General features: G+C 38.5%; 1 protein-coding gene across 11 annotated transcripts in view; it reads left to right on the top strand.

Annotated features, from left to right (window-relative positions):
• The window catches only part of FHOD3 (formin homology 2 domain containing 3), a 288676-nt gene that overhangs the window by 117846 nt on the left and 145671 nt on the right, over nt 1–25159 (top strand). For all 11 annotated transcript variants that reach the window (XM_026719582.2, XM_087916030.1, XM_026719581.2 and 8 more), the window contains exons 6-9: nt 5734–5828; nt 6858–6969; nt 11745–11839; nt 21214–21357. In XM_026719582.2, coding sequence (XP_026575367.1) covers nt 5734–5828; nt 6858–6969; nt 11745–11839; nt 21214–21357 — 446 coding nt within the window. The remainder of the gene's footprint in view (nt 1–5733; nt 5829–6857; nt 6970–11744; nt 11840–21213; nt 21358–25159) is intronic.

The raw sequence follows: 25159 nt of genomic DNA, 5'->3' as shown, positions 1-25159 counted from the left end.
AAGGTTAAAACCTTGTGATAAATATTTGCGTTGTAATGTCTGCTGTGAAGATAAGAGTAAAATATTGCCTGCAAATAGGCTAAATGTTTTCAAAACTAAAGAACCTTTAGAAGTAGTATTTGCAGACATTATAGGTCCAAAGAAACCCAGTATGGGGGGTGCTCAATATATACTGAGCATTATGGACCATTATTCTAGATATGGGTTTTGCTACCTAATGAAAAGCAAAACTGAAACATATCAACATTTCTTCAACTGGTTAAAATTTGCAGAAAGAAAGACTAAACGGCAACTGATAACCCTGGTGACAGATAATGGTACAGAATTTGTCAACAGCAAATTCCAGAATAGATTAAAGGTAGCTGGAATAGAGCACAAGAAATCTGCACCATACAGACCACAACACAACGCATTTATTGAGAGAAGAGGCCAAACACTACAGGCAATGGTTAGAACAATGTTAACTGATTCTGGATTACCTGATTCTTTGTGGGGGGAGGCCACAATGTGTGCTAATAACATATTGAACAACGTTGTTAATACAACTACTGGTGAAATCCCATTCACCATGTGGCATGGCAGGAAGCCTGATCTGAGTTACCTGCACACATTTGGTGCACCAGCATGGGTGCATATCCCTACACAACTCAGGCGTAAAGGGCAACACAGAGCTAAACCATTTTTCTTCGTTGGTTACCAAGCTAACCATAGGGCATATAGATTTTGGGAGAAAGGCACATCTAAGGTGTTATGTAGTGCCAATGCCCAATTTCTAGAGCACGTAGGATGGGATAAGTTAGAACAGGATAACAATAAAGAAGTAATTATTGAATCCTATAGAAATCCCATTAATTATCCCTGTAACTTTAAGAATAAAGTAAAGAGACTAATACAGGCAGAGATAGAGCCCATAAAGGAAGAAATAGTACCAATAGCTGAGCAAGCTGAGGAACATGAACAGGTAGTAATTCAAAAAAGTCCTCATACTAGCCCAGCAATTCCCAGAAGAACTACACGAATATCTAGACCGCCTGATAGATACCAGGCTAACACAGTGTGCCAGATTAATAAAGTTCCATATACTGTAGATGAAATAAACATGTATCCTACTAAAGATAAGGAAAGTTGGTATGCAGCAATGAATAAGGAATTGAAATCCTTAAAGGATATGAAAGTATATGAAAATGCAAGATTACCTGTTGATATAAAACCCATTGGCTGCAAATGGATTTTTAAGATAAAAACTGAAAAAGATGGTAATATAATCCATAAGGCACGATTAGTAGCCCAAGGTTTTATACAAGATGCCAATGACTATGATGAGGTATTTGCACCTAGCCTTAAAGCAGCAACATTAAGGGCAGCTTTAGTGTGGGCAGCAAGTAAGAAATATATAGTCAACCATCTAGATGTAGAAACTGCTTACTTGCACGCTCCACTAAGACATACTGTATACATGAAAAAACCTATTGGATTTAAAGGTGAAAATAATAATGATTATTGGTTGTTAAAAAGAGCCTCTATGGTCTTAAACAATCAGGCTATGAATGGAACCAGTATATTGTAAAGGAACTAAACAATATAGGGTTTAAAGCTGGTTTAGCCGATCCATGTCTATTTAAAAGGGAGACAAATGGGAAAATATCATTATTACTATTATTCACAGATGATATTGCTTTGATTACAGAAACTAATGATGAAGCCAATAAAATAATAGCATCATTAGCTAAGAAAATAAAAATCAAGCAATTAGGGAGATAAAGAAATATCTAGGTGTGAATATACTGAAAACACAGAAAGGTTTTAAGATATCTCAGGAGGATAAGATATCTAAATTGCTAATAGATTATAAGATGGAACTTTGTAAGACTGCAAAGACTCCAATGAGTCAGGATATTTGCAAAATGGATACTCAAAGTCCCAAGTTTGATAAGGTAATATATCAATCTTTGATTGGTAGCTTATCATACATTAGCAATTGGTCAAGGCCAGATATTGCTTATGGTGTTAATCAACTGGCACGACATAATAATGATCCACTTCAATGTCATTGGAAGGCATTAAAGAGAATTTTAAGGTATCTTAAAGGAACATTACACCATACACTGTATCTAGAACCAAAAGGTGATCTAATACTGAGTGCTTATGCAGATGCTAGTTTTGCATCAGAAAGAGACACAAGAAAGTCGACTTCAGGAACAGCCATAATGCTGGGTAAGACATTAATAGGTTGGAAGTCAATAAGACAACAGCATATAAGTTTGTCTACTATGGAAGCAGAATTCTCCTGTTTGTCGTTATTATGTACTGAATTAATCATGTATAAGCAGATGATGAATGACATGGGATTAACTGTAAATTATCCTATAATTGTACATGAAGATAATCAGGCAGCAATTCAAATGGCCACAAATATTGCAGTAAAAACTGAGAGCAAGCATACAGATTTAAGGTACTTAAACGTTAGACAATCTGTAAAGAGTAAAATGATACAACTGGAGTACTGCATGTCGGAGGACAATATAGCTGATAACTTTACTAAAGCCCAAGGTGCCATTAAGCACCAAGAGAGTTGTGTAAAGTATGGTTTTAGATTGTAAGGGTATTGTATATTTATATCACCCAAAAGGGGAGAATGTTGGGTATAACATTGATACACCAACTAAGTTTGGGTGAATAAATATATAAAACCAAGGTTTGGGTGTTTGTAACTTGTAGCTTTAAGCACCAAACTGCTTGTAATTAACTAATTAAAGGTGCGGTTACAAACGGCAATAAAAGGCAGTAAGAGAAACGTAACCTCTCTCTGCTTGTTTTATCTGCTTGCTACTGTTTGTTTGCTACTGTTTGCTACAACTGTTTGAATACCTGAACGAAAGGACTATTTCATTGATGTGCTGATATCCTGTGAATACTCAGCGTTGTCTTCAAAAGGAAAGGTATCAGAGGAGAAGATATCTTTACAAGCAGATAAGGACATAGAACTGACTAGTGAATGGACTAAGTTACTGAATGGATATATTTGTGAATGACATATGGACTGATTGACAATGTTTAAACTCTAATTGGATTAAACAACTATTTAAACTACAAAAACAGTGTTTGTCATCAGTGTGTGTAAACTCTAGGGCCCTTCCTCTCTCATTTGGCTGCCTGGCTTGACTGCTGCTGCACATTCTGTTTTTGGGGGTTTGTCCCCAATCACTAACAGTTTCTTCTTCCACCACTGATGGTGAGGAAACTCCAACCAAAGATCCCAAGACCAGAACAGAGAGTGACAGTGGAGGAGCTGGTTGAGCTGCGAGAAACCTCTGGGAACACAATAATCTGGATTGTCATTGACCTCTTCTCTAAACATACACACATCCGGGCATGCTCCCAAATCCCCTCTGCATGTACTCTGGCAAAGGTCTCCGTGCAGGCTTCACAGGATCCCAGACCAAATCATCTCAGATAGGGATGTCCTATTCCAGTGATGGCTAACCTTTTTGACACTGAGTGCTCAAAAGTGCAAGTGTGCGTGAATGTGTGTACAAACTCCCAAAATGCAATGCATGCGCATGTGCCCCATACTTGAACAGTATCAGCTGAGCCTCCAAACCATCTCTCTAGAATAATGAATTAAATCCCTTCAAACTACCTGGCCCATTGGGCACAAGGCACTAGAAGATGCACATGAAATCGTTAAAAAGTATCTCTCCACCAAATGCCTGCAGCCCAGACAACAGTTTAAAAAATTGAATCCAAAATATATCGGCCCATTTTCCATTGGCTGAGTCATTAATTCAATAACAGTTCAAATAACACTGCCAAAAACCTCAGGCGCAGCCATGCAGTTTTCCACAACAGCCTGTTAAAGCCAGTCACCACATCCCCTTTGCTTCCCACAACGAACCTCAAGGTTGTAACTCTGCCACTTTTTTCACTGCCATTGTAACTTTAAACGGTCACTAAATGAACTATTGTAAGTTGAGGATTACTTGTATCTGTATGTCATCCTTTGACTGATTTATAACTGTTGTAACTGTGTCTTTCATCTAATTTTTTTCTCCAAAGGCTTCCAAGAAAGCTTTAATTAGTTAAATGGATCTGCAATTTGTCTTTCTTTTGTATCCCTTTTTCTGTGCATTATAAAAATATATAATGTATAACAGTCAAAATACTTTATTGTTTTTATTTTTCATATAATTCAAACTTCTTTTATAGCTTGACTTTCACAACAAAGCATAGGCAATTCCTCTTCACTACAAAAGAAGTAGATGTTCTGTAACAAAAGGACAGCAGGAAAAATTAAGATAATTCCCCACAATAGAGATAAATAGAAACAAAAGAGAACATTCTCATCTCTTTAGAAAGAAAAAAGACAATATGTATACTCTGTGTGTGTGTATACAAAATTATTTTAAAAATTAATAAAATACACAATCCAGTAAATGTAAATCAAATCAATTTCCATGTGCCAAAATGTTTCATAGATCCAAAGCAAAGCAGTAAAATAAAAATTCATATTTATTCTAGCAAGGGTATAATATAAATCAGCATTCAACTAGACTAGAGGTGTGAAACTCAGTTTTATTGAGGGCCACATCAGGGCTATGGTTGACCTTGGGGGACCAGGTGGGCATGGCTGACTGGGTGGGTGTGGCCAGCTTGATACCACTCCCAAACTGCTGGCATGTTTCATCTTCGCATTGGGTAGACTGGGCCGAAGCAACACGGATAGACCAGGCTGAAGCAATGTGGCTAGACCAGGTCGAAGCAACGTGTGCCAGCCCCTTACACTTTCCAGGATGGCCCCAAGGGCCAGATGTGGCTCGCAGATTTTGTATTTGACAGCCCTGAGCCAGACAGTTAATTAAACATGTAAATCAAAAAAAGTTCAAAACATGATATTTAAAACCAAGGCACACTTTCAAAAAGCAAACAGTGACAGGAAAAGTTGGAGACCCAATCCTCCAACCACTCACTGAAAATTGTAATCAACTAGATTTCTTTAACCAGGCAAGTCCACAATTGTCAAAGGGTCATCTTAGTCATTCCTAGTTACTCCTTTTAAAATCTGGGGTGTACATGCCAAAGGACTAGTTTTGGTCGCAAAGTTAACTGTTGGTCAGCAGGAGAAAAAAATGGACCAGTCACTCAATGTACCATTTTCTGGAGATCTCCCATTATACTTTGTTATAACAATAGTTTTATGGTAGTCCTTAACTTACGACCAAAATAGAGCCCAAAATTTCCATTACTAAGCAAGATAGTTGTTAAGCTGATTTTTCTCATTTTATGAACTGTCATTGTTAAATGAATCACTGCAATTCTTAAGTTAGTAACATGGTTATTAAGTGAATCTTTGCCACAAGTTTACAAAAATTAATCACATAACTCCAGGACACTGTAACAGTTATAAATACATGCCACTTACCCAAGTTTTGATCAGGTGACCATGGTCATGCTACAGTGGTTGTTGGTGTGAAAAATAATCATAAATCACTTTTTCCAATGCCACTGTAAGTTCAAATGGTCACTAAATGAATGGTTGTAAGTCAAGGGCTACTATATGCTAATAAGAAATTATATTTAGATTGTGAAAAACTTCCGTTTCAGTCTGATCAAAGTTTGACTCTTGATCAACTCAGTGACCCCTATATACTTTATATTTGATAATTGTATGGTTTTAGCTTGTAATAGCAAATTGTTAAATAAAACAATTTTAAAAAATAATCTTTATTTCCTTAGCACTGGGACAAATTATGCTGTATGTTGATGGGATGAATGGACTAATAAATCACAATGAAACCATCCAGTGGTTGTACATACTCATTGGGTCTAAGGTAAGAATGTTTTTTGGGATATTTTTACTACCGTTTTTCTTTTTAAAAATAGTTCTGAGCCATATCTGCTCAAAAACAAGCAGTGACTAGGCTGTTTTAGGATTTTCCAAATTTCTTAGCTACTTGAAACCATGCTCTGCATAACATTGCAAATCTTTATGTTTCTAACATGATTTGGATCTTGATACTTAAATTTACTTTTCCACATTAATTCCCCTTCTTAGCCTGAGAAATTCATACTTCCTACACTTAATTTGCTTCTTTCTGAACATATTCTATGTTTTTTAATGGTATACATCAGTCCAAATTTTGTTCTTACCAAAATTACATCATTTTAAATCTATGTATTCAGTTATTCATTCATTTAACTGAGGGAATTCTTGATATATATGACACATTTCATTATAGAAAACCCCGTTTCTGTGAATGAATTAGGAATCAATTCCCTTTTCTTTATTCAAGATCACCTTTAAATATGATCACAATTAAAGAGGAAAAAAATATATTAAAAAGTTAAAAGATAAATTCAAAAATAGAAAATACAAGGTGAGTAGAGTTTTTCAGCAAATTTTATATGTTAATGATAACTGAGCATTAAAAAAAATGAAAGTGGAAGTTACACAATCCAATAGTTTCTGAATTTGATCAAGAAAATAAAAGATGATTAGACTTACAACCACACAGAAAATAGAATTAGCTTTTAGACCATATGCTTTAACAGTATCTTGTATAAATTATGGCATCAGTAATTAAAGGTGTTTAGATAGCACCTAAAGAGTGATTTAAAAGAGTAAGGAACTAGGCTAGACTAGCTATTTATACATGTTTTATGGATTTGCTCTTTGTTCTACTTTGACATTTAATTTAGAAGATGAAGCATATTTTTGTTCAATCAGTTACTTAGGGATAGCGATGCTGCTATTGCACTGATTTATTTCCACATAGGATTAGCCTGCATTGCAGTAAAAGAAAACAACCATTCTGCAAATTTTACAGTTTGATTTATGAATAGCTGTTCTTCCCTTGCAGTTTCGCCTGGTTGTAAAGACAGCACTGAAATTGTTTCTTGTTTTCGTGGAGTATACTGAATCCAATTCATCCCTTCTTATGGAAGCAGTGGCTACTGTCGATGCAAAAAGGGGTGAGTCATATTATGCTTCTAAGGGGAACTAATTGTGGATTATTCTATTTGTTAAAAGATACTTACAGTACAAAAATAGTGTGGGGGTCATTTGATATTTTTCTTTGGATACAAAAAGGGGGGGAAAGCCCAAAACTAATCAGCACTCTTAATATTCTTTCCTAAACTATTCATTAACATTTGAATCCAAAACCAGATGTTTATAGAATGTATTTGTTAGAGAAAAATTATTAAAAGGAATTATTAAAATGGGGGGAGGATAGATTGAGAGGGATGCAAAAATACGTGAATATTTTGTTAAACCAAAAGATTAGTCATAGTCTCCAGTACATGTATATTATACAACACCATTGGTTGGATCTCTCTTGAGACAATTGCAATGAATGTTCTGCAAAAGGGATTATTTTGGCATATTATAAAAAACAGTGAATTGATGTCCCAGAATGACTAAAAGATTGCCATATAGCTCTAAGATTAGTATGAGAAGGCAGTTGTAATACTGTTTTTCAGATTTTACATAGAACTGGTTAGAATTTGTTTGAATTAATTCATTGTATAAGAAATTTGGCATCCATCTACACTCCAAACTTGTTTAATTTCACAGTTTCAGTAGGATTTCTAACTGCAAAAGTGTATTTAAATACCCATTCATTTATTTACTTATTTACTTGTTTTCCACCTTTTGTCAGGGTTCCAAATAATACATCCATTTCAAAACAGAACTCCAAGGCAGGGTAATTCTTCAAAGAACAGCTTTATTTAGAGATATCATCTTGGCACAATCCAGTGGAAAGCCAGTTCTAAATCTTCCCGTGCTTTCCACAACCTTAAGAGGAAACGTTTCCCCTTTTCTCAAAACAATAAATCACATTGTCCAATCTGGAAGCTGGCTGGTTGCTTGGTTACCTCTCTCCTCCTTTTCTACCCAGCCAGCCATTGGAATGCCTATGACATACCAGAAAGCTATGCTATTTGATATCAATGCCCATCTTACTCTCCTCTCCAGCTCTAAGCTGTGTCAGCCTGAAATCCTGAGAAAGAAACCCCACAGAAACTAAATGGCCATAGCCAGGTCAGTTTCTGGCCTGACAGGCTCCCCCTCCCAATTGAAGGAACCCTCCCACAAAAGAGAGACAGAGCACAGTGAAGTTAGTCAAGCACTCCTAACCATCCTCTCCCTTCCCCGGGAGGACCTTTTGGCTTTTGGGGGTACATATCATGAAATTGCTTCACTAACCTATCTGCTCTCACCTTCCAACTCTTCACCCAGGTGGCTTCAGCAAGGGGGTATCCTTCCAGTGCACTAGATACTTCAACTGACCCTTGTGTTCTCTCGAATCTAGGATTTTCTTTACCTCGTAATGTGTTTGTCAGGTTTCCAAGTGATTAAATCCATTTAAAAAGAAAAGTACAAAGTCCATCTTCCAAAAAGATTTCTTTTATTTAGGACAGCATCAAACTGGCAAAGTCCATGGTAATTCTGGATCTGACACAACCCGGAATTACCCCACAATATTACAAGCTAGAACCAACCCCCAAAAGTCACATTCTTCAATAGAAGTAAATCAATCTTGCTTGATATCATAAATCTCCACCTCAAGGGGCCCAACCATGGACAGCTTGTTTCCCATGAGAAGAAAGATCACCTAGCCAAAACACTCTCTTTATCTCCACTCCTCCCTCCTTAGGAATGTGTCAAGCTCGAAACCCTTCCCCCCATGACTACCACAGAGAAAGTAAGAAAAAGAATATATACTAAGACTACACTTATGTCAATTACTACACTTATGTCAATTTTGGGCTTGACAGTATTTGACCTTCAACCACTATTGGCTTGGGTGATATCCTACCTATTGGCCTGAATTGAGAGCCCACAACAGGTTTCAATAAACTGCTGTAGAAAAGCAGATGCACTTTCTCTAACAATTGAGGGAGCTTAAGTTGCAAGTGACCGGGTTAATAACTTTCACTGTAGGGAAAGGCCCTCTGAACTTCAGACCGATCTTTTTTCAGATATTTTGTGGACAAGTAGACCTTAAACTGCAGTTGGGGAGAGCAGTGCTTGTCAGCTTGGGTCTTATATGCTTCCACTGCCTCCCATAGGGCTTATTTGGTATTTTCCCAGGCTTTTTTCAGTGACTCCATCCACTCTGCTAGCAACATGAAGGAGGGGGGCTCCTGGGGGAGCTCAGGCATAGGGATAAAATCCATGCTGCTAGTGACTTGAAATGGGGTCAGCCCTATGCTACTGTGCACTGTATTGTTATATGCCATCTCAGCAAATGGCAACAACTCTGCCCAGTCTGTTTGCTGGTGGTTGACATAGAATCTCAAATATTGTTCCACCACGTACGTTCCACCATGAACTTCCTCCAGAACTTAGCAGCGAATTGGACCCCCCCATTGGAGATAATCCTACGAGGGACACCATGCAACCTGTAGATACACTTTATAAACAGGTTAGCCAACTTCCGCACTGACAGGAGCCCTGGGCAAGCTATGAAATGGGCTTGTTTGGAAAACAAGTTGATGACGGTCCAGATGACAGTACTCCCTCCATTCGCAGGGAGTTCAACAATTAAATCCATGGCTATTTCCTCCCAGGGTTGGGACGGGTCGGCTACCTGTTGGAGCAGTCCAGGGGGTCTCCCTGGTCTCTTCCTCATGGCGGCACAGGTGGCACAACTCTTAACATTATCCTCAATAACCTTTTTCATCTTTGGCTACCAGAATTGCCTTCTGGCCAGATGCAGGGTTTTCAGGTAGGCGAAATGCTCCACTTGCTTCGAGTCATGATACTTTTGGAGAACACAGAGCTGCTGGGCACATACAATTTGGAGCCTTTCCGGGCTAGTCATCTTTGGGAGTTAGTATTCACGGGTTGTGTCTGAACCATGGGGCAGCTGGCAGCTCATCTTTTAGGCTTTGGGTCATTCTCCCTTCGTCAGGGGTTCTTCTCTGCCTGGCCTGACCTCTAGTTATGGCCTGTAAGGTAGTTTGGAAGAGAGGATCATTTTATGAACCACCTCTTCACGCTTGCTGTGGTACCATGGTTTATGTGACAAAGCATCCACCAGGATGTTCTTCTTTCCTGGGATGTGCTTCAGCTCGAAGTTTAATCATTTGAAATATTGTGCCCAACGGACCTGCTTTGGGAAGAGCTTGCAGGAGGTGATTTAGTGCCTTTAAATTCTTGTGATCAGTCCATACCTCAAACAGCACACCACTGCCCTCAAGGAAGTGGCTCCAGGTTAGCAGGGCCCACCTGATTGCTAGGCTTCTTTCTCCTACACCGCTCACCTCTGCTCAGTTTCAGTCAGTTTTTTGAGGGGGTATAAGTACAAGACTGTAAGTTGCTTTCTGCATTTTTTGGAAGGGAATGGCTGCGACGGCCACATTGCTGGCATTGGCTTGGATTACAAAAGGGTATTGAGGATTGGCTCCTTAGCGAACAGCCTCTTCAATAACTCAAAAGCCTGCTGACATACCAGGGTCCACTGTAGGGGCTGACTCAGTTGTAGTTGTTGAGGTCTTCCCCAGTTTTTAATAGTTCGGTGATGGGCAGGATCTCAGCAAACGAGGGGATAAACTGCCAGTAGAAGTTCATGAACCCCAAGAAGCTGTTTTCACGTATGTGGGGGTTGCCAGTGTAAAACGGCTTTTACTTTAGCCTGGTCCATCTCTATGCCGTTGCTCATACTTGGTAGCCCAAGTAATCCAGACTGGTCTTGTGGAACTCACACTTCGATAACATTGTATATAATTTCACCACAAGGAGTTTCTCCAATACTTGCTGCAATAACTTCACATGTTGTTCTAGGGTCTCTGTGAAGATAACAATGTCATCTAGGTATACAAGGACTCTTTTATACAAGTGCTCATGTAGCACCTCGTTTATCAGTTGCATGAATACTGCCAGAGCACCTTGCATCCCAAAGGGCATTACTTTGAATTAGAAGCTCCCTAAGGGGCAGTTAAAAAGTGTTTTCCACTTGTCCCTTCTTTGATTCGTACCTGGTAGTACACCTCCTGCAGGTCTAGTTTGGTGAACACTTTCCCCTTGGCCAGGTGGGTCAGCATGTCTTTCATGAGGGGAAGTGGGTAGGTGTTCTCCATGCATACGTTTATTCCTCTAAAATCCACACAAAGCTTCATTGACCTGTCTTTTTTCTCCTTAAAGAGGACTGGGGTGGCTACTCTAGACATAGCCAGCTGGGTAGGTTAGTCTCGATGTACTTTCTTAGCTCTTTCATCTCTTTCAGGGTCATGGAGTACATCTTTGGTTGGGTAGTTTAACACCTGATACAAACTCTATGGCCCAATCTTTGGGGCGGTGATGGGGTAGCCCGTTGTATTCCTCCTCACTGAATATTTCAGCCAGGTCCCGGTACTCTCTAGAAATCTGAGGTTTGGCTGGGGGCTGCTGTGAAGCAGCAGTGCCCTTCTCTCTTCGCCCAGTGCTGCTGCTTCATTGGGCCATCTCCAACATCTGACTGAGCAGGTTCAGGGCCTATCTCCAGACTTAGTTTCTGTAGCCACCTCCCATGTGATGGTGGAGTACCATTTGTCAAACCAGGATAGGCCCAGGATCACTGTTTCTATTTTTTTGGTACCTTGTGCTCGCCCATTTCCAGTCTTATGGGCTCAGTGAGGAGGGTAGAAGCCCTCCCCTCCCCCATCAATGATCCATTATTTTTAAATATTAATCTTTTTTTTAAATAGCTAATACAGGCGAACAAAATTCTTCTTTATAATATTAATATTTCTTTGTTCAGGTCTCAAGCCATGGTCCAGTGTCATGGAGATTTTGGAGGAAAAGGATGGACTTGATACAGAGTTACTAGTTTATGCAATGACTTTAATAAATAAGGTTTGTTTTAATTTGACATACATGTATTCAAATATATTCAGAGTTTTCTATGTTAAGTTATAATTAGAAAGTTATTTTAAAGTCAACAGAGATATTAATATTGAAATGGATTTTTAATGCTTTCTTCCTTTGATAATCTTTGATAATCCTTTGATAATACATCAAGGTTCTTTCAGACTATGTATTATATGATATGATCCCCAAAGAGTCAAGAATTGTTAACCAGCAAAATATATTGCAAATTGCAATCAAATGACCACAGGATGCTACAAGCCAAGTGCCAAGCATCTGAAATTTAGTTATGTAACCTTAGAGGATGGGATGACACAATATTTTACAATGGCCTGGATCATAAAGCATCTGAACTAGTCCCATCATAATTTCAAACAGTAAGTGACTGATCATAAATTGAGGACTACCTGTATACTACTTTCACTCAGTATTACAAAGAACCAATTTGCTGTAATAGTTAAGGATGAGGCTATAACCCAGGAGACTGGGAGTTCTAGTTCAGCCTTAGGCATAAAAGCCACTGTTTGACCTTTTTGCAAGTTTGTCAGTCCTAGGAAGAAGGCAGTGGCAAACCACTTCCAAACTCTTGCCACAGAAACTGCAGGGAGTTGTCCAGGCAGTGGCCAGGAGCCAATATTGACTTGAAGGCATAGCAAAAAAACTCACAATAGATGAAGCAATGACAAACTTTGAGATGGAGTGGCCATGATCTAACTTTCTTGACATTCCACCAGTAGCTGTAACTGGCATATCTAGACGCACAATGAAACACAAGTATCCTTGTAGAGCAGAGTTCCTCAACTTTTCTGGGTTTGCAGCCCGGAGGAAGGAGGGGCAGGGCCCCTTTATGCATGCATATGCTTGCATGAACAGCACCACAAGTGCCCACATGACACTCGTGATGCTAGCACAAATTGGGGGGATACAGCCCACAGGTTGGGGAGTACTTTTCACTACCTCGCAGTTTTTGCTTCGGATTCCTTTTAAGATTCCTTTTCTTATTTTATCTCAGTTCCTAAATTTGACATTAAATTCCATTTTTCCTAAACCCTGTTCCCCTTTCTTGATCCCACAAAAGTAATTTGAGAACCTGAGTCATCTTTAAGCCCACTTCTCACTCTAGTTCAGGGATTTTCAAACTTGGCATGGATTTCAACTCCCAGAATTCCCCAGCCAACATAGCTGATTGAGAAATTATGGGAATTGAAATCAACAAATCTTAAAGTTGCCAAGTTTGAAGACATCTGCTGTAATTAAGTCTCAAGTTTAAAACACTTTTTCCAACTCTGGATTCCTCTGCTTTATATAATTTGCATTTTACTTTTTATTTTGTTTTTCTAATAATATTTTAATTTCAGAGTCAGATCATTAAAAATTAGTGCTTTTTTGCTGTCCCTGAAACAAATAACTTGTCTGTTTTGACTGATTTCAACTTTCACATCTTAAATCCATCAACACCGTTATGGAAGAATTTGGTTCTATCATAATAGAAAGAAGAAACACACCTTTTCTGAAAAATCTTTATTTATTATTATTGTTGTATTGTAATATAAATACTTTTTGACAGAACAATTAATCAGTGGACCAGTTTGCCTCTAGAAGTTGGGGTGCTCCAACACTAGAGGTTTTAAAGAAGAGATTGGACAACCATTTGTCTGCAATGCTATAGGGTCGTGATGGCGAACCTATGGCACGCGTGCTGGAAGTGGCACACAGAGCCATCTCTCTGGGCATGCCAGCCATCACCTGTTTCTCTTCTGGGGTTCTGGCATGCCAGACAGCTGGTCTTCGAGTGCATGAGAGCACCGAAAATTGGAACAGCAGCTTCCTGGCGTGCATGTGAACGCCAGGAAGTTGAGCTTCTGGTTTCCAGCACATGCATGCATGCCGGGGAGCTATTCTTCTGGTTTTCAGCATGCCTGCGCGTGTAAAAACCAGCTGGCCAGTGCACATGCGCATGCTGGAACCCGGAAGAGCAACAGGTGAGGGCCAACAGGGAGTTGCTCTTCAAGTTTCCCTTGCTCTCACACCTGCACACTCCCATTTCAGCACTCAGTGCCGAAAAGGTTCGCCAACACTACTATAGGGGTTCATGCCTGAGCAGGGGGTTGGTCTAGAAGACCTGCAAGGTTCTTTCCAGCTATTATTCTGCTAAAATTAAGTACAGTATATACTCGAGTATAAGCAGAGTTTTTCAGCACATTTTTTGTGCTGAAAAAAAAAACCCTTGGCTTATACTCGAGTGAGATTCCCCTCTGAGAAAAAAATGGTGTGGAGCTCCGGAGCTGGGCAGCCGCTTCCCTGCTTCCGTGTTTCCTTTGCAACTTGTAAGCATGGGGGTAATCGGAAGCAGAAAAGTTTTTGCATGAGGATATATTGTTTTTTCTTTTTTTAACTGTTTCTAGGGGGGCGGAAAGACCCACCGTCATGTGACAATGCTCAGACACGAAATCTATCTGCCCGAAAATAAGTGGAGGGGGGGGGATTTTAACAGAGGGAAGACGTAGGGAGAAGGCAAAAGCGACGGAAGATCCTTCAGGGGAAACTGTGGGGGAGACTCACCCTTGGTCCAGACGAACCCCCTTCCCTGCCCCTAAGGAAGCAGAGGCAGCCAGCAAGGGCAGGCAAGCCCCACTTCGCAGAATCCATCCGTCCTCGCTCCCACCCACCCAAAGCCACGAAGTCCCCCAATCACGCAGCCCAGAATCGCCCTCCCCCCAGGGGGCAGCAACAATGCCCAGCGTTTCCTGAGACAAGAAGCTCCGCCGTGCAATGAAAGCGCCCTGGCTCTAGGCTCGCGGGCTCAGAAAACAACGCGAGCCGCCGCCACCACCTCCTCCTCCTCCCAAGCGGACTGAAAGCAGCTGGGGCTGAGGAAACGAAGCCAAGCAGAGCCGAAGCCACCTCGGCTCGCGTTGTTTTCTGAGCCGACCGAGTGTTTCACTGCCGACCGAGTGTTTCACAAATACCAGTGGGACCTCTGTCCACCACCACCCCTCCCTCTTTTGCCTCCTTTTTCTGATCAATCAGGTTTTCCCAGTATTTGCTCACAGCTGCGTTTTCTCTTCTGCTGTGCTAGGCGTTGAACGCGGGGATTTCTGATTCCCCTTACACGCTGGCGTGGATATGCCGCGGGGCGTTTTCTTCCAAATGCCCCACGGGCAGAGAACACTGACTTTCATGATAGTGAGTTTGTTTCCCAAATTAATTGATTCACTAACCCAAAAGAAGAAGAAGAAGATGATGACAGTGGGAGGCAGGAGTCACTCTCTCCCTTGCAAGAAAAAAGCAAGAGCTGTTCTTATGATCTCTCTCCCCAGAATACAGTCAAGCCCTTTCCAGTACGAGATCCGCCCCTGCCGCTTTGCACCTTGCAAATGCAAAAACCCGGATTTTGCATTTGCAAGGTCTCTGCGACGCGCAGTCATGCGTGCTGAAAGGGCTTGACTTATTCCAGGGAGGAGGAGGGAGAGAAGAGAGAGAGAGAGAGAGAGAGAGAGAGAGAGAGAGAGAGAGATATCATAAGAATGGCTCTTGCTTTTTTCTTGCAAGGGAGAGAGTGACTCCTGCCTCCCACTGTCAACATCTGCATCTTCTTTTGGGTTAGTGAATCAATTAAACCTTTCATGATAGTGAGATCGTTTCCCAAATTTCCCTTAAATCAGGGAAGAAATCAGAAACAAACCTTTGGACTGAGAATAAGCCTGTTCCTATGATGCCATTTTTGTTCACTGCAGTGTGGAAAGTGTGAAAAAACACACTTCTTTTTCTTCATCTTCTTGTTCCCTATTTACTGGTCTCTTTCAAAGAGGAAATTGTGAACATCAAACTTACTTTCAACTGTCCTAGTGAAAGTTTTAATTAGATAATAATTCCCTCCCGGTTGCATTTTTAATGCCAAGAGTGAATGAAGTTAACTTGCAATTGAGTATGCCATGTTAATTCATGCCATCTTGACACTAATGAAAGCAAGATGCCTTTTTAGTTATATTTCATAGAAGTATCTATTTTTCATAGAGGTATCTATTTTTATTTTTGAAATTTACCAGTAGCTGCTGCATTTCCCACCCTAGGCTTATACTCGAGTCAATAAGTTTTCCCAGTTTTTTGTGGTAAAATTAGGTGCCTCGGCTTATATTCGGGTCGGCTTATACTTGAATATATACGGTACTTTTTATTATGGTTAATTAATTAGTCATGTGTAGAGTAGATTTGGCATTTTTATCCACCTATTTAGTACTTCCTTATGAATTGGGCTAGGCAGATGTTATTTGAAAAGAGTCGCAAAATATAAGCTTTTTCATGCAAAACTGCTTTTTTGCAGTTGATTTATAGTGATTTTGTCAATGCTAATCATGTTCAAGTAACTTTAGAGTTTTGACACCTGTGATCATTGGTAATATGTTTGCTTTATTTTACCACATTCATTCAACTTCTATTTGCAGGTCTTTGCTATTTTTTTGAATTAGATGCACATTCAGCTAGATATTTAGACTGGATTTGACATTTATTCAGGGAGCTGGAATATGCAGGTGTCCTTGTTTGATGGTGTTAAAGGGATCACGGTTTGTATGCTGTTCCAAGTAAAGCTGTGTTTTGCAATTGACTGATGGTGATTTTCTCAGTGATGATGGTGTTCAAGTAGTGCTCCACTTGTTTTGAGGTACACAACTACATGAAATTGCAGCTACCAATTATTTAGCTGATGTGGCCTTCATTTGCACCAAGGTTTCATAGAAACCTTGGATGTTATAATATATTATATTTAATCTAAGCAGTGTGACAGATGGAAATTTTGTCAATGAATAGATTTGCTAAGTATTGTCCAAGGCCTTTGGATATGGCATCCAGTATGCCCATCACCATCACCACCATTGTAACCAAATTCTTTCAGTTTTGATTTTTAGATCTTGGTACAATATGACCCTCTCCAATTCTTTGTCTTCTGTTCTACTATCGTGTAATACAGCCACATGAATATCCACAATTTTCAACCATAATTAAATTGGATGTATTGCTCATCCAAGACTATATCAGTTTGTATTCAGAAATCCCACAGTATTTTAATCTATCAGTCTATCTTTTCTAAGGTCTTGGACCTATTGTTATTAACTGCCAGATGTTGGCATTAATTCACATTGATTTCTTCTTTAAAAACTAAGGTGTTGTGATATATTGGTGTAGTGTATGTGCATATCCAGAGTGTGGCCTTGTGTTATTAGTTAGTATTATGGTTCATGGCCCAATCTGTCAAATATTTAGACAGGATTTGGCATTTTTATTCTCCTATCAAGTCCTTCCCAAGACCTGGAATAGGTAGATATTGATGTTTGATGGTGTTAAAGATATTATTGCAGGATGTAAGCTGTTCCAAATAAACCTGATTTTTGCAAATAGTGGATAATGATGATTTCATCAATGATAATGATGTTCAAGTGATGCTCCAGTTGTTTTGAGATTATACCCAAGGTGCCTGTCGCTTTGCTTTCTTTTACCACAATCGTTCTAATTTCATATGCAGGTCTTTTGTTTTGTTATTTTCTCCAGTTTTTTCTCTTCTATTCAGCTGTCTCCAGGTTCTGTGACATCTAGTTTTTAAGTCTGAAGTCGTATTTGTTGCAAATCTTATTTCATTCTGAACCTTAGCTTTCCTGACTTCATCTTTGCAATTTCCAGCTATTTGTTGGTACTCTGCCTTAGTCATGTATCCCTCTTTCCATTTTTTGTATGTATTCTTTTCAGTTAAGGGAAATTTTTGTGCACCCATGCTGGTTTCTTCATGGATTTTTTCTTTTTCAATGGTATTGTCCTGGGCTTTTATAATCATGTTTTTCAGAATTACCCAAGCTTCTTGAGTTGTTTTCCTCTTTAAGATTTTCATCCTGGAACCTTTCCCAAGCTCTCTCTGAGGTTGTTGAAATCAGTTAGAATATAGAGTAGAATAGAATTCTTTATTGGCCAAGTGTGATCGGACACACAAGGAATTTGTCTTGGTGCAAATGCTTTCAGTGTACATAAAAGAAAAGATACACTCATCAAGAATCATAAGGTACAGCACTTAATAATATTAGTTCTTTTAAAGTTTAAGACACTGATTTGCTTTTGTTTTATTGCTTTTGATTTCATTATATTGAATTTCAATCTGACATGGTCACTCTTCTCCAAAGTTTTGGCAACTTCAGTTCCCTCTATCACTCTTTCTCTGTAAGTGAGAATTGGATCCAAAATAGCTTTTGCTCTATTTCCCTTCTCCACCTTTTAGAAGACAAAGTTATCAGCTAGATTGGTTAGGAACCTGTTCAATCTCCCACTTGATGCAGTTTGTCTCCCAGTTGATATCAGGACAAAGTCTCCCGTTACTTCTATGGTATGTTTCCTGTGTATGTGTGTGTGTTGAATTGGTTTGCAAAACGTTCATCTATTTCTTCTGCTTAGTTGGGTGGCAATGACTTTTTTTTTCTTTTATATTGACCATATGCATACTAGGAGGTTTTAATCCTTGGTTTTGCACATTTCTGTATAGATGTAGCAATTGATCTCTTACTTATAATGTAACTCCACCTCCATATATTTCTTTTGATTAGTTTGAAGTCTTTCATCCCAGTCATGAATTTCATCCCACCAATATTCTGTAATAGCAATTATATCATACCTGCCTTTGTGTACTAGTATTTCAAGTTCACCTTGTTTGTCCACTAAACTTTGAGTGTTAGTGTATAGGCATTTAAGTCCTTTATGGCTGATTCTGGGTATGTTCCTATATCTCCTAGTTTGTATCTGTGTCTTCTTTTCTTCCCATCACTCATGGTTTGATTGGGAAAAACATTTTTTTAGCTTTTCTCTTGAGACTTGTCCATTATGTGTCAGCATTCCAACCAAACTTTCCATCCCAAATTCAACACTCAGAGACAAAGTCCATCCAAGTAAGAATTTATTAGAGAAGTCATATTGGCATATCTGGGGAAACCCTAAATCTAAATCCCTGCGTTTTCCCCTGCTACACTAAAACTTACACTCAGCCCCTTACTGATGATCCTCAAGTTACACTCTCCAAACCACCTCATTCTGAACTCCCATCAACTTCAGTCACTCCCCTCCAAACTCCAGCAACTTGACCTTGAGCTCTGGCAAAAGAATGTTGTTGTGGCTATCCTCCCTTCTCATTTCACTCTCCTTCCCATAGTTACCCATCCTCTCTTGTGGCAGCCCCCAATCTGATTCAAGATGGATCCCGGGCTGACATTGCGGTCGATTTACTGGTATAGCTCTCACTTTCCTCAGAGCATGCAAGTCCCACAACGTGTGAAGGTGGTGCCTTTATATACATGGATCTAAGCATAGTGGCCTTTGTTATTATTATATAATTCTGTGTAGCATTAGTTTTATATATTTCTTATATAATTATTAGGGTTGGTCATACCGTTAGCCAGATGTTTAAACTGGGTTATATTATTATATACAATATAGTATTATTAAATTATGATATTATTATAACACATATAGTTATATAATTAATCATTTTTATTCATTATTTTATTATTTTTATATACATAATAATGAAAAATCACAACCGCCAGTTTTTTAGTTGGTGATGGTGAAGAAGAAATTTAAAAAGAGAAAGGGAAAAGGAAAAAGCAAAATTGAAGCCTGCAAACAAAAAAGAAAAAAGCATTAGAAAAATATGACTTCTAATTTTTTTTGATAGGATAAAATAAAAAAACCAATGGCCTTTGAACTACAATACTTCTATCACCACTACTATCATCAAACCTCAAAGTTAAAATTTCATTTTTTTTAGTTTCAAATTAAAAAAGCAAGAGTGGTTTTCAAATGGAAACCAAATTAAATAAATAATAGTCATCACAATAGTCAATTTTGCCTTATCCTCATATTCCATTAATTTCCTCATTGATTTTTCCATTGTGGGTGTATGTGATTTTTTCCCATCTCTGTACATAGAGAAGTCTGCTGCTGTTGTCATATATAAAAACAAAGTTATAATCTGATTGTCAATCTAATCTTTAAAAAAAAGGCTGACTTCAATTATATATTCAGTTTCTTACATGTTGAAATAACTTTTCCTTATAAGCCTTTGTTCAGTGGTGGGCTCCAACTAATTTAACATCTGGTTCATCCGAAAGACCGGCTGGGCACAGCTGGGAGAGGTCATGTGACTGAGTGGGCATGGCCAATTTGATGTCACTCACGGCAAAGTGGGTTGGTGCAGGTGGGCTGAAGTGGCGGTGGCCAGAGCTTTTGACTTATCTTTGTGCAGCAACGGTGATTCTCTGATGCCTCATCTCTTGCTGGGTCTTGCTGCCCAACAGTCAGGGTTTTTTTTTAAAGGGTTTTGCAGCAGGAAATAATAGGCAGCTACCTCCGGCCTTTGTTGGTGCAGCTGGGCACACAACCCTGCTCTGAACACTGGCCTGCAGCCGCACCAGTCTTTTTCAGTGCGAGAAGCCTGCAGCCGCCTGTCTTTTTGAGACCTAGAAGCCTGCAGCCACTGGTCTTTTACAGCACGAGAAGTCTGTAGCTGCCATTTTTTGCTGGCACAAAGGGCTCGCAGCAGCAGCCTCTTTGCCAACTGGAACCAAAACTGGAGTGATGGCTGGAGGATTCTTACTCCAGCAAAGACATGTGGTTGCAGGCTTCTTGCACCAGCAAAGACATATGGCTGCAGGCTTTTCACACTGGCAAAGAGTTGGCAGCTGCAGGATTCTCGGTGGGGAGGGACATGGCGAGGCTCAGCTGCCTTTCGGGACCCGCTCTGGACTGGGCAGATGTCATGCAGGTGGAGGCTCGGGAAGGCCACAGCCAGGCACGTCTTCCAACCTGAGGCAAAGGGAGAGCGGGCAGCATGCTGACGGAAAGATAGTAAGAGCCAGGCCAGAAAGGCAACCAAGCCTCGCCGTGTCCACCCTGAGGCAGGCCTTTGGTTGAGTGCCTTACCTTTGTGGGCAGCCATGGTGAGCAGGTGAGGCGCAGAAATCAGCTGGGCCACATGGTCTGGGCAAGCAAAGGAACCAGAGAATAATTACTACTCATGCCACTGGCCAAGGTGGGCGAGGCAAGATAGGACAGGGCAGGGTGTGCAGGGCCAGCCAGTGGTGGGATTTGCCAGTTCGCTAAATTGCACAGAATCTTAACAAATGGTACACCCGAACCGGTATGAACCAGCAGCAGCCCAGCTCTGCCTTTGTTCCTGTGATTTATATCATCCCATTAACTTTCCATTCTCCAAAGTTATCCCAAAAGACATCGGCATATATCAAGCAATGCATAGGACTTCATAGACACTTTAGTTGTACTTGATATTCTGTTCAGAACAAAAATTGAAATAATTCCATTTTTACTTTCAGACATTAGCTGGCTTGCCAGATCAAGATTCTTTTTATGATGTTATTGATTGTCTAGAAGAGCTGGGGATGGAAAAAATTTCCCGGAAGCATCTGAACAAGAAAGGATCAGATTTGGATTTAATAGAGCAATTCAACATTTATGAGGTAATATAAAATGTCCTTCTCCTTTACAGCTTGTGAATATTTCATAACATTTGCAAGAAAAGTTCATCTATAGTACTACTTGCCTACTTATTTTTATTTGGAAAGGCAAAGATAGACATATGCATTACAGATGCAGGAAAATGGTAGCATCGTTTATTGTAAAATGCATTTTTACTAGGCAGGAATAATACCAAAATGAAAGCAAGCATATTTATTTAACTGTGTGACCCAGTTGAACAGGGTTAATATTGATAATAATAAAATAGTTGCAGTGCAGTAGTTTTATTCTAATAAAAAATTAAAACATACAGCATTAAGAAAAGGATCTGCTTGTAAATGCTTCATATGCATAAATACTATTCAGAATGATGCATTAATTGTACAGTAAGTTCTTTTTATCATTTTATATTAATGCTATTTTGTACCAGGCTTCCAGCTTTGTTTCCCACCTTTCTTTATAAAAGAACATATTCTTAATGCTATCCAAGACCTTTGTCTCTCCTTCCTTGAACTAGTCATCTCTTTTTTGAGCTGGCCCATGGGGGAATGCTCAAGGAACAGTTATCCAGTGCCATGCCACCTTCCTTTTCTTCTTCATTGCCTCACTGGACATATCATATAGCAGCTCACAGAGTAGAAGCATCACTGTGGAGCTTAATGTTGCTCCATTATTTAAGAGGAAGGGGAAACTACAGATTTCAGGAAGTGAGATAAAATGTGACTTCCCATATTTCATGTCCCACAACTCTTTGCACAGCTTATCTCTTGGAGTAAGAGGCAAATCAGCATTTTATTGGCTTCATTTCTCAAACTTCACAGATTCTAGCAACATTATGAGGATGTGGAGCACATTCATTAGTTTGATGATTCTGTATGAAATCAGCTTTTACACATTTCCAGGAATCAACTAAAAAAGAACCCAACATGAAACAACCAATGATAAACTATTTAAGCAAAGACCATTCTTGGGTTTGGATTCTTTGCTTATGCTGTCAATATAGGTGATAAACAATAGCAGTAATAGTACACATCCCTGTTTTATTCCAGTCATTTCTGTTAAGAGGTCCAATGTTTCTTGATTTGTTTTAACTACACTTCTGCAATCCCAGTATAAACTTTTGCTTACTTTAACCCATATTGGGTCAATGTTCACCATAGCAGTTTCCTGTCAGTTTTATCAAATTCTTTCTCTTGGTCTACAAATGTAGCAAAGAGATTCTTATTTTATTCTTTTCTATTAATTGTTCAAGCACAAACATTCCATCTACGCAGCTTCTATTTCTTCCCAAGCTCATCTGCTCTTCTACTAGTTGTAGTTCTATAGTTGGTGTTAATCTCATTTTTGTTATCTTGGTGTACATTTTCCCTACATCAGAGATCCTCAACCTCCAGGCCACAGCCTTAGACTGTTGCGCGACCCACTGAGAACCAAGCAACACAAACAGCATGCAAGCCCCCGAAGCTCCATTTGCGCAAGTGGCACATGTGTAAACGAAACCACCCCTTCCCCCCGCCACCACTCCAAAACCAGAAAGGTTGGAGACTGCTGTTCTAGTGGCTCAAGAGTGAGATGCCTCAATAGTGTGTGCATTCTCATTTGTTCCCTTTATTTTTCAACAGTGGTGTTATTTGCTTGTTGCCAAACAGTAAGTGTATTAATTATGTCCATGCTGCGTTAAAGACTATGAAATCATCTGATGCTGCTTTTCTCCATGATTTGAATTATTAAAAAGTTTTTTATTTTTTATAACAAACATACAAAACAACAAATAAAACCTTCTTTCAATTGTATAGTGTGTCAGTTTGGTATATATATATTCTGTGCACAATATCTATAATCTTTTCCTCTTAACTTTACTTTCATATTGTATTAATCAGCTTTCCATATCATATTATATCATTGTTATATTATCATTGAAATTAAAATTTCAATTCCAAATTATCTTTAAGAGTAAATCTCAATTCTTACTAAATTTTATTCATGATATAACTTATTCAGAAATAATAGGTTATAATATCTCATTACTATTATGTTATACTTCAATTTCTCATTTTTCTATCTAACCATTGATAAAATATATCCCAAATCTTTTAAGACTCTTTTTTTTCTTGCTCTCTAATTGCTAATGTTAACCTACTCATTTCTTCACATTCCATTATTTTCTTAATCACTTCCTCCTCCATTGGAATTTTTTCATTTTTCCAATTTTGAGCAAATACAATTCTGGCTGCTGTTAAACATTAATAATCAGATATGTTATTTCTTTATTGTAACCTTCAGGTAAAATCCCCAATAAAAATATATCTGGTTTTAAATTAATATGCTGTTTTGTCATTTTTTCCAACCATGTGTATCCAATACCTTTTAGCTTCCACACATATCCACACATATGTTAATATAATCCAGGTATCTGATGACATTTCCAACATTTCGCTGATTTAATCCTTAAACATCTTTGCTATTCTTGCAGGGGGTAAATGTCACCCGTAAAACATCTTATACAAATTCTCTTCATAAGCTGTTGACATTGTTAATGTTTAGTTTCTAGTCCATAATTTCTGCCATTTTTCCAAATCTATCCCATATCCAAAAATTTTCCCCCATGCAATCATCATTTCTTTAACTTGTTCTTCTAATTTCACCCCTAGTAAGTAACCATAAAAATTTTTAATCATCCTCTCTTCAGTACCTGTTAGGATTTTATCTAATTCAATAAATTCTTTATAAAAGCTATCTGTCTTACTATCTTTTTCATATCTAGAATGTATTTGCACATATGAATACCAATTCATATTTATTCCTTGTTCATCTAGTTCTTGCTTTGTTTTGACTTCACCCTTTTCATTTAAAATTTCATTATATCTAACAATATGTTCCATTTTAAAAACAACTGGGTATGCAAATGCCTCCATTGTTGATAATCAGATTGGTACTTTCAAATAATGTTTCCTTATTTTCTCCCATGTTGATAATAAGGCATCTCGAATATAATGTCTCCAAAAATGTCCATGCGCTTTACTTTCCTTATACCACAAAAATGCATGGCACCTCAATTGTAAATCATGACCTTCCAATGTTAACAGTTTAGTATTTCTCAAAACAATTCTTTCATCCACATCAGTATTACTGCCTGATAATATAATTCCCAATTCAGTAGTCCAAACCACCTCTCATTCTAGTATCTTGTAATAATTTTAGTTTAATTCTTGTCTTCTTTCCCTGCCATATATATTTCAACATCATTTTATTTAAATCGTCAAAATATTCTTTCCCTAGTTTTATTGGAGTTGTCTGAAACAAATATAATATCCTTGGTAGTATATTCATCTTGATTGTAGATATTCTCCCTATTAGAGATAGTTGTGTTTTTCCATTTTTCCCAATCTGTTGCTTTAATTTGTAATAATTATCTTCCTTTTTTTATTAAAACAAGTTTTATTGGTTTTTAAAGACAAACAAAAACAAACAAAACATAAAAACATCCAACTTTCATAAATATACAAGCAGTGTGTCGGTTGGTTGACAAATTTTTTGTGCATCCATTTCATAGTCTCAATTACAGTTACATTGCATAATAACTCATATTATCAATCAAAAATTGAATACCCTAGTATCACTATCAATCAGTCATCTGACTATAATTTTATTCATTCATGCTTTGCGAGATAGCTATAATTTACTTAGTTTATTATATAACAATTCATATAATCGTCCCCAAATCTATCCTAAAAACATTTTGTAAATATAATAACAAAAAAAGAAATACATCTTTATATATTCATTATTTTCTAAAATTCTAAG

Source organism: Pseudonaja textilis, chromosome Z, assembly GCF_049901715.1.
Source record: "Pseudonaja textilis isolate UNSWEBS1 chromosome Z, rPseTex1.2, whole genome shotgun sequence".
Lineage (NCBI taxonomy): Eukaryota > Metazoa > Chordata > Lepidosauria > Squamata > Elapidae > Pseudonaja > Pseudonaja textilis.
This window is presented reverse-complemented; position numbering and strand designations above follow the sequence as displayed.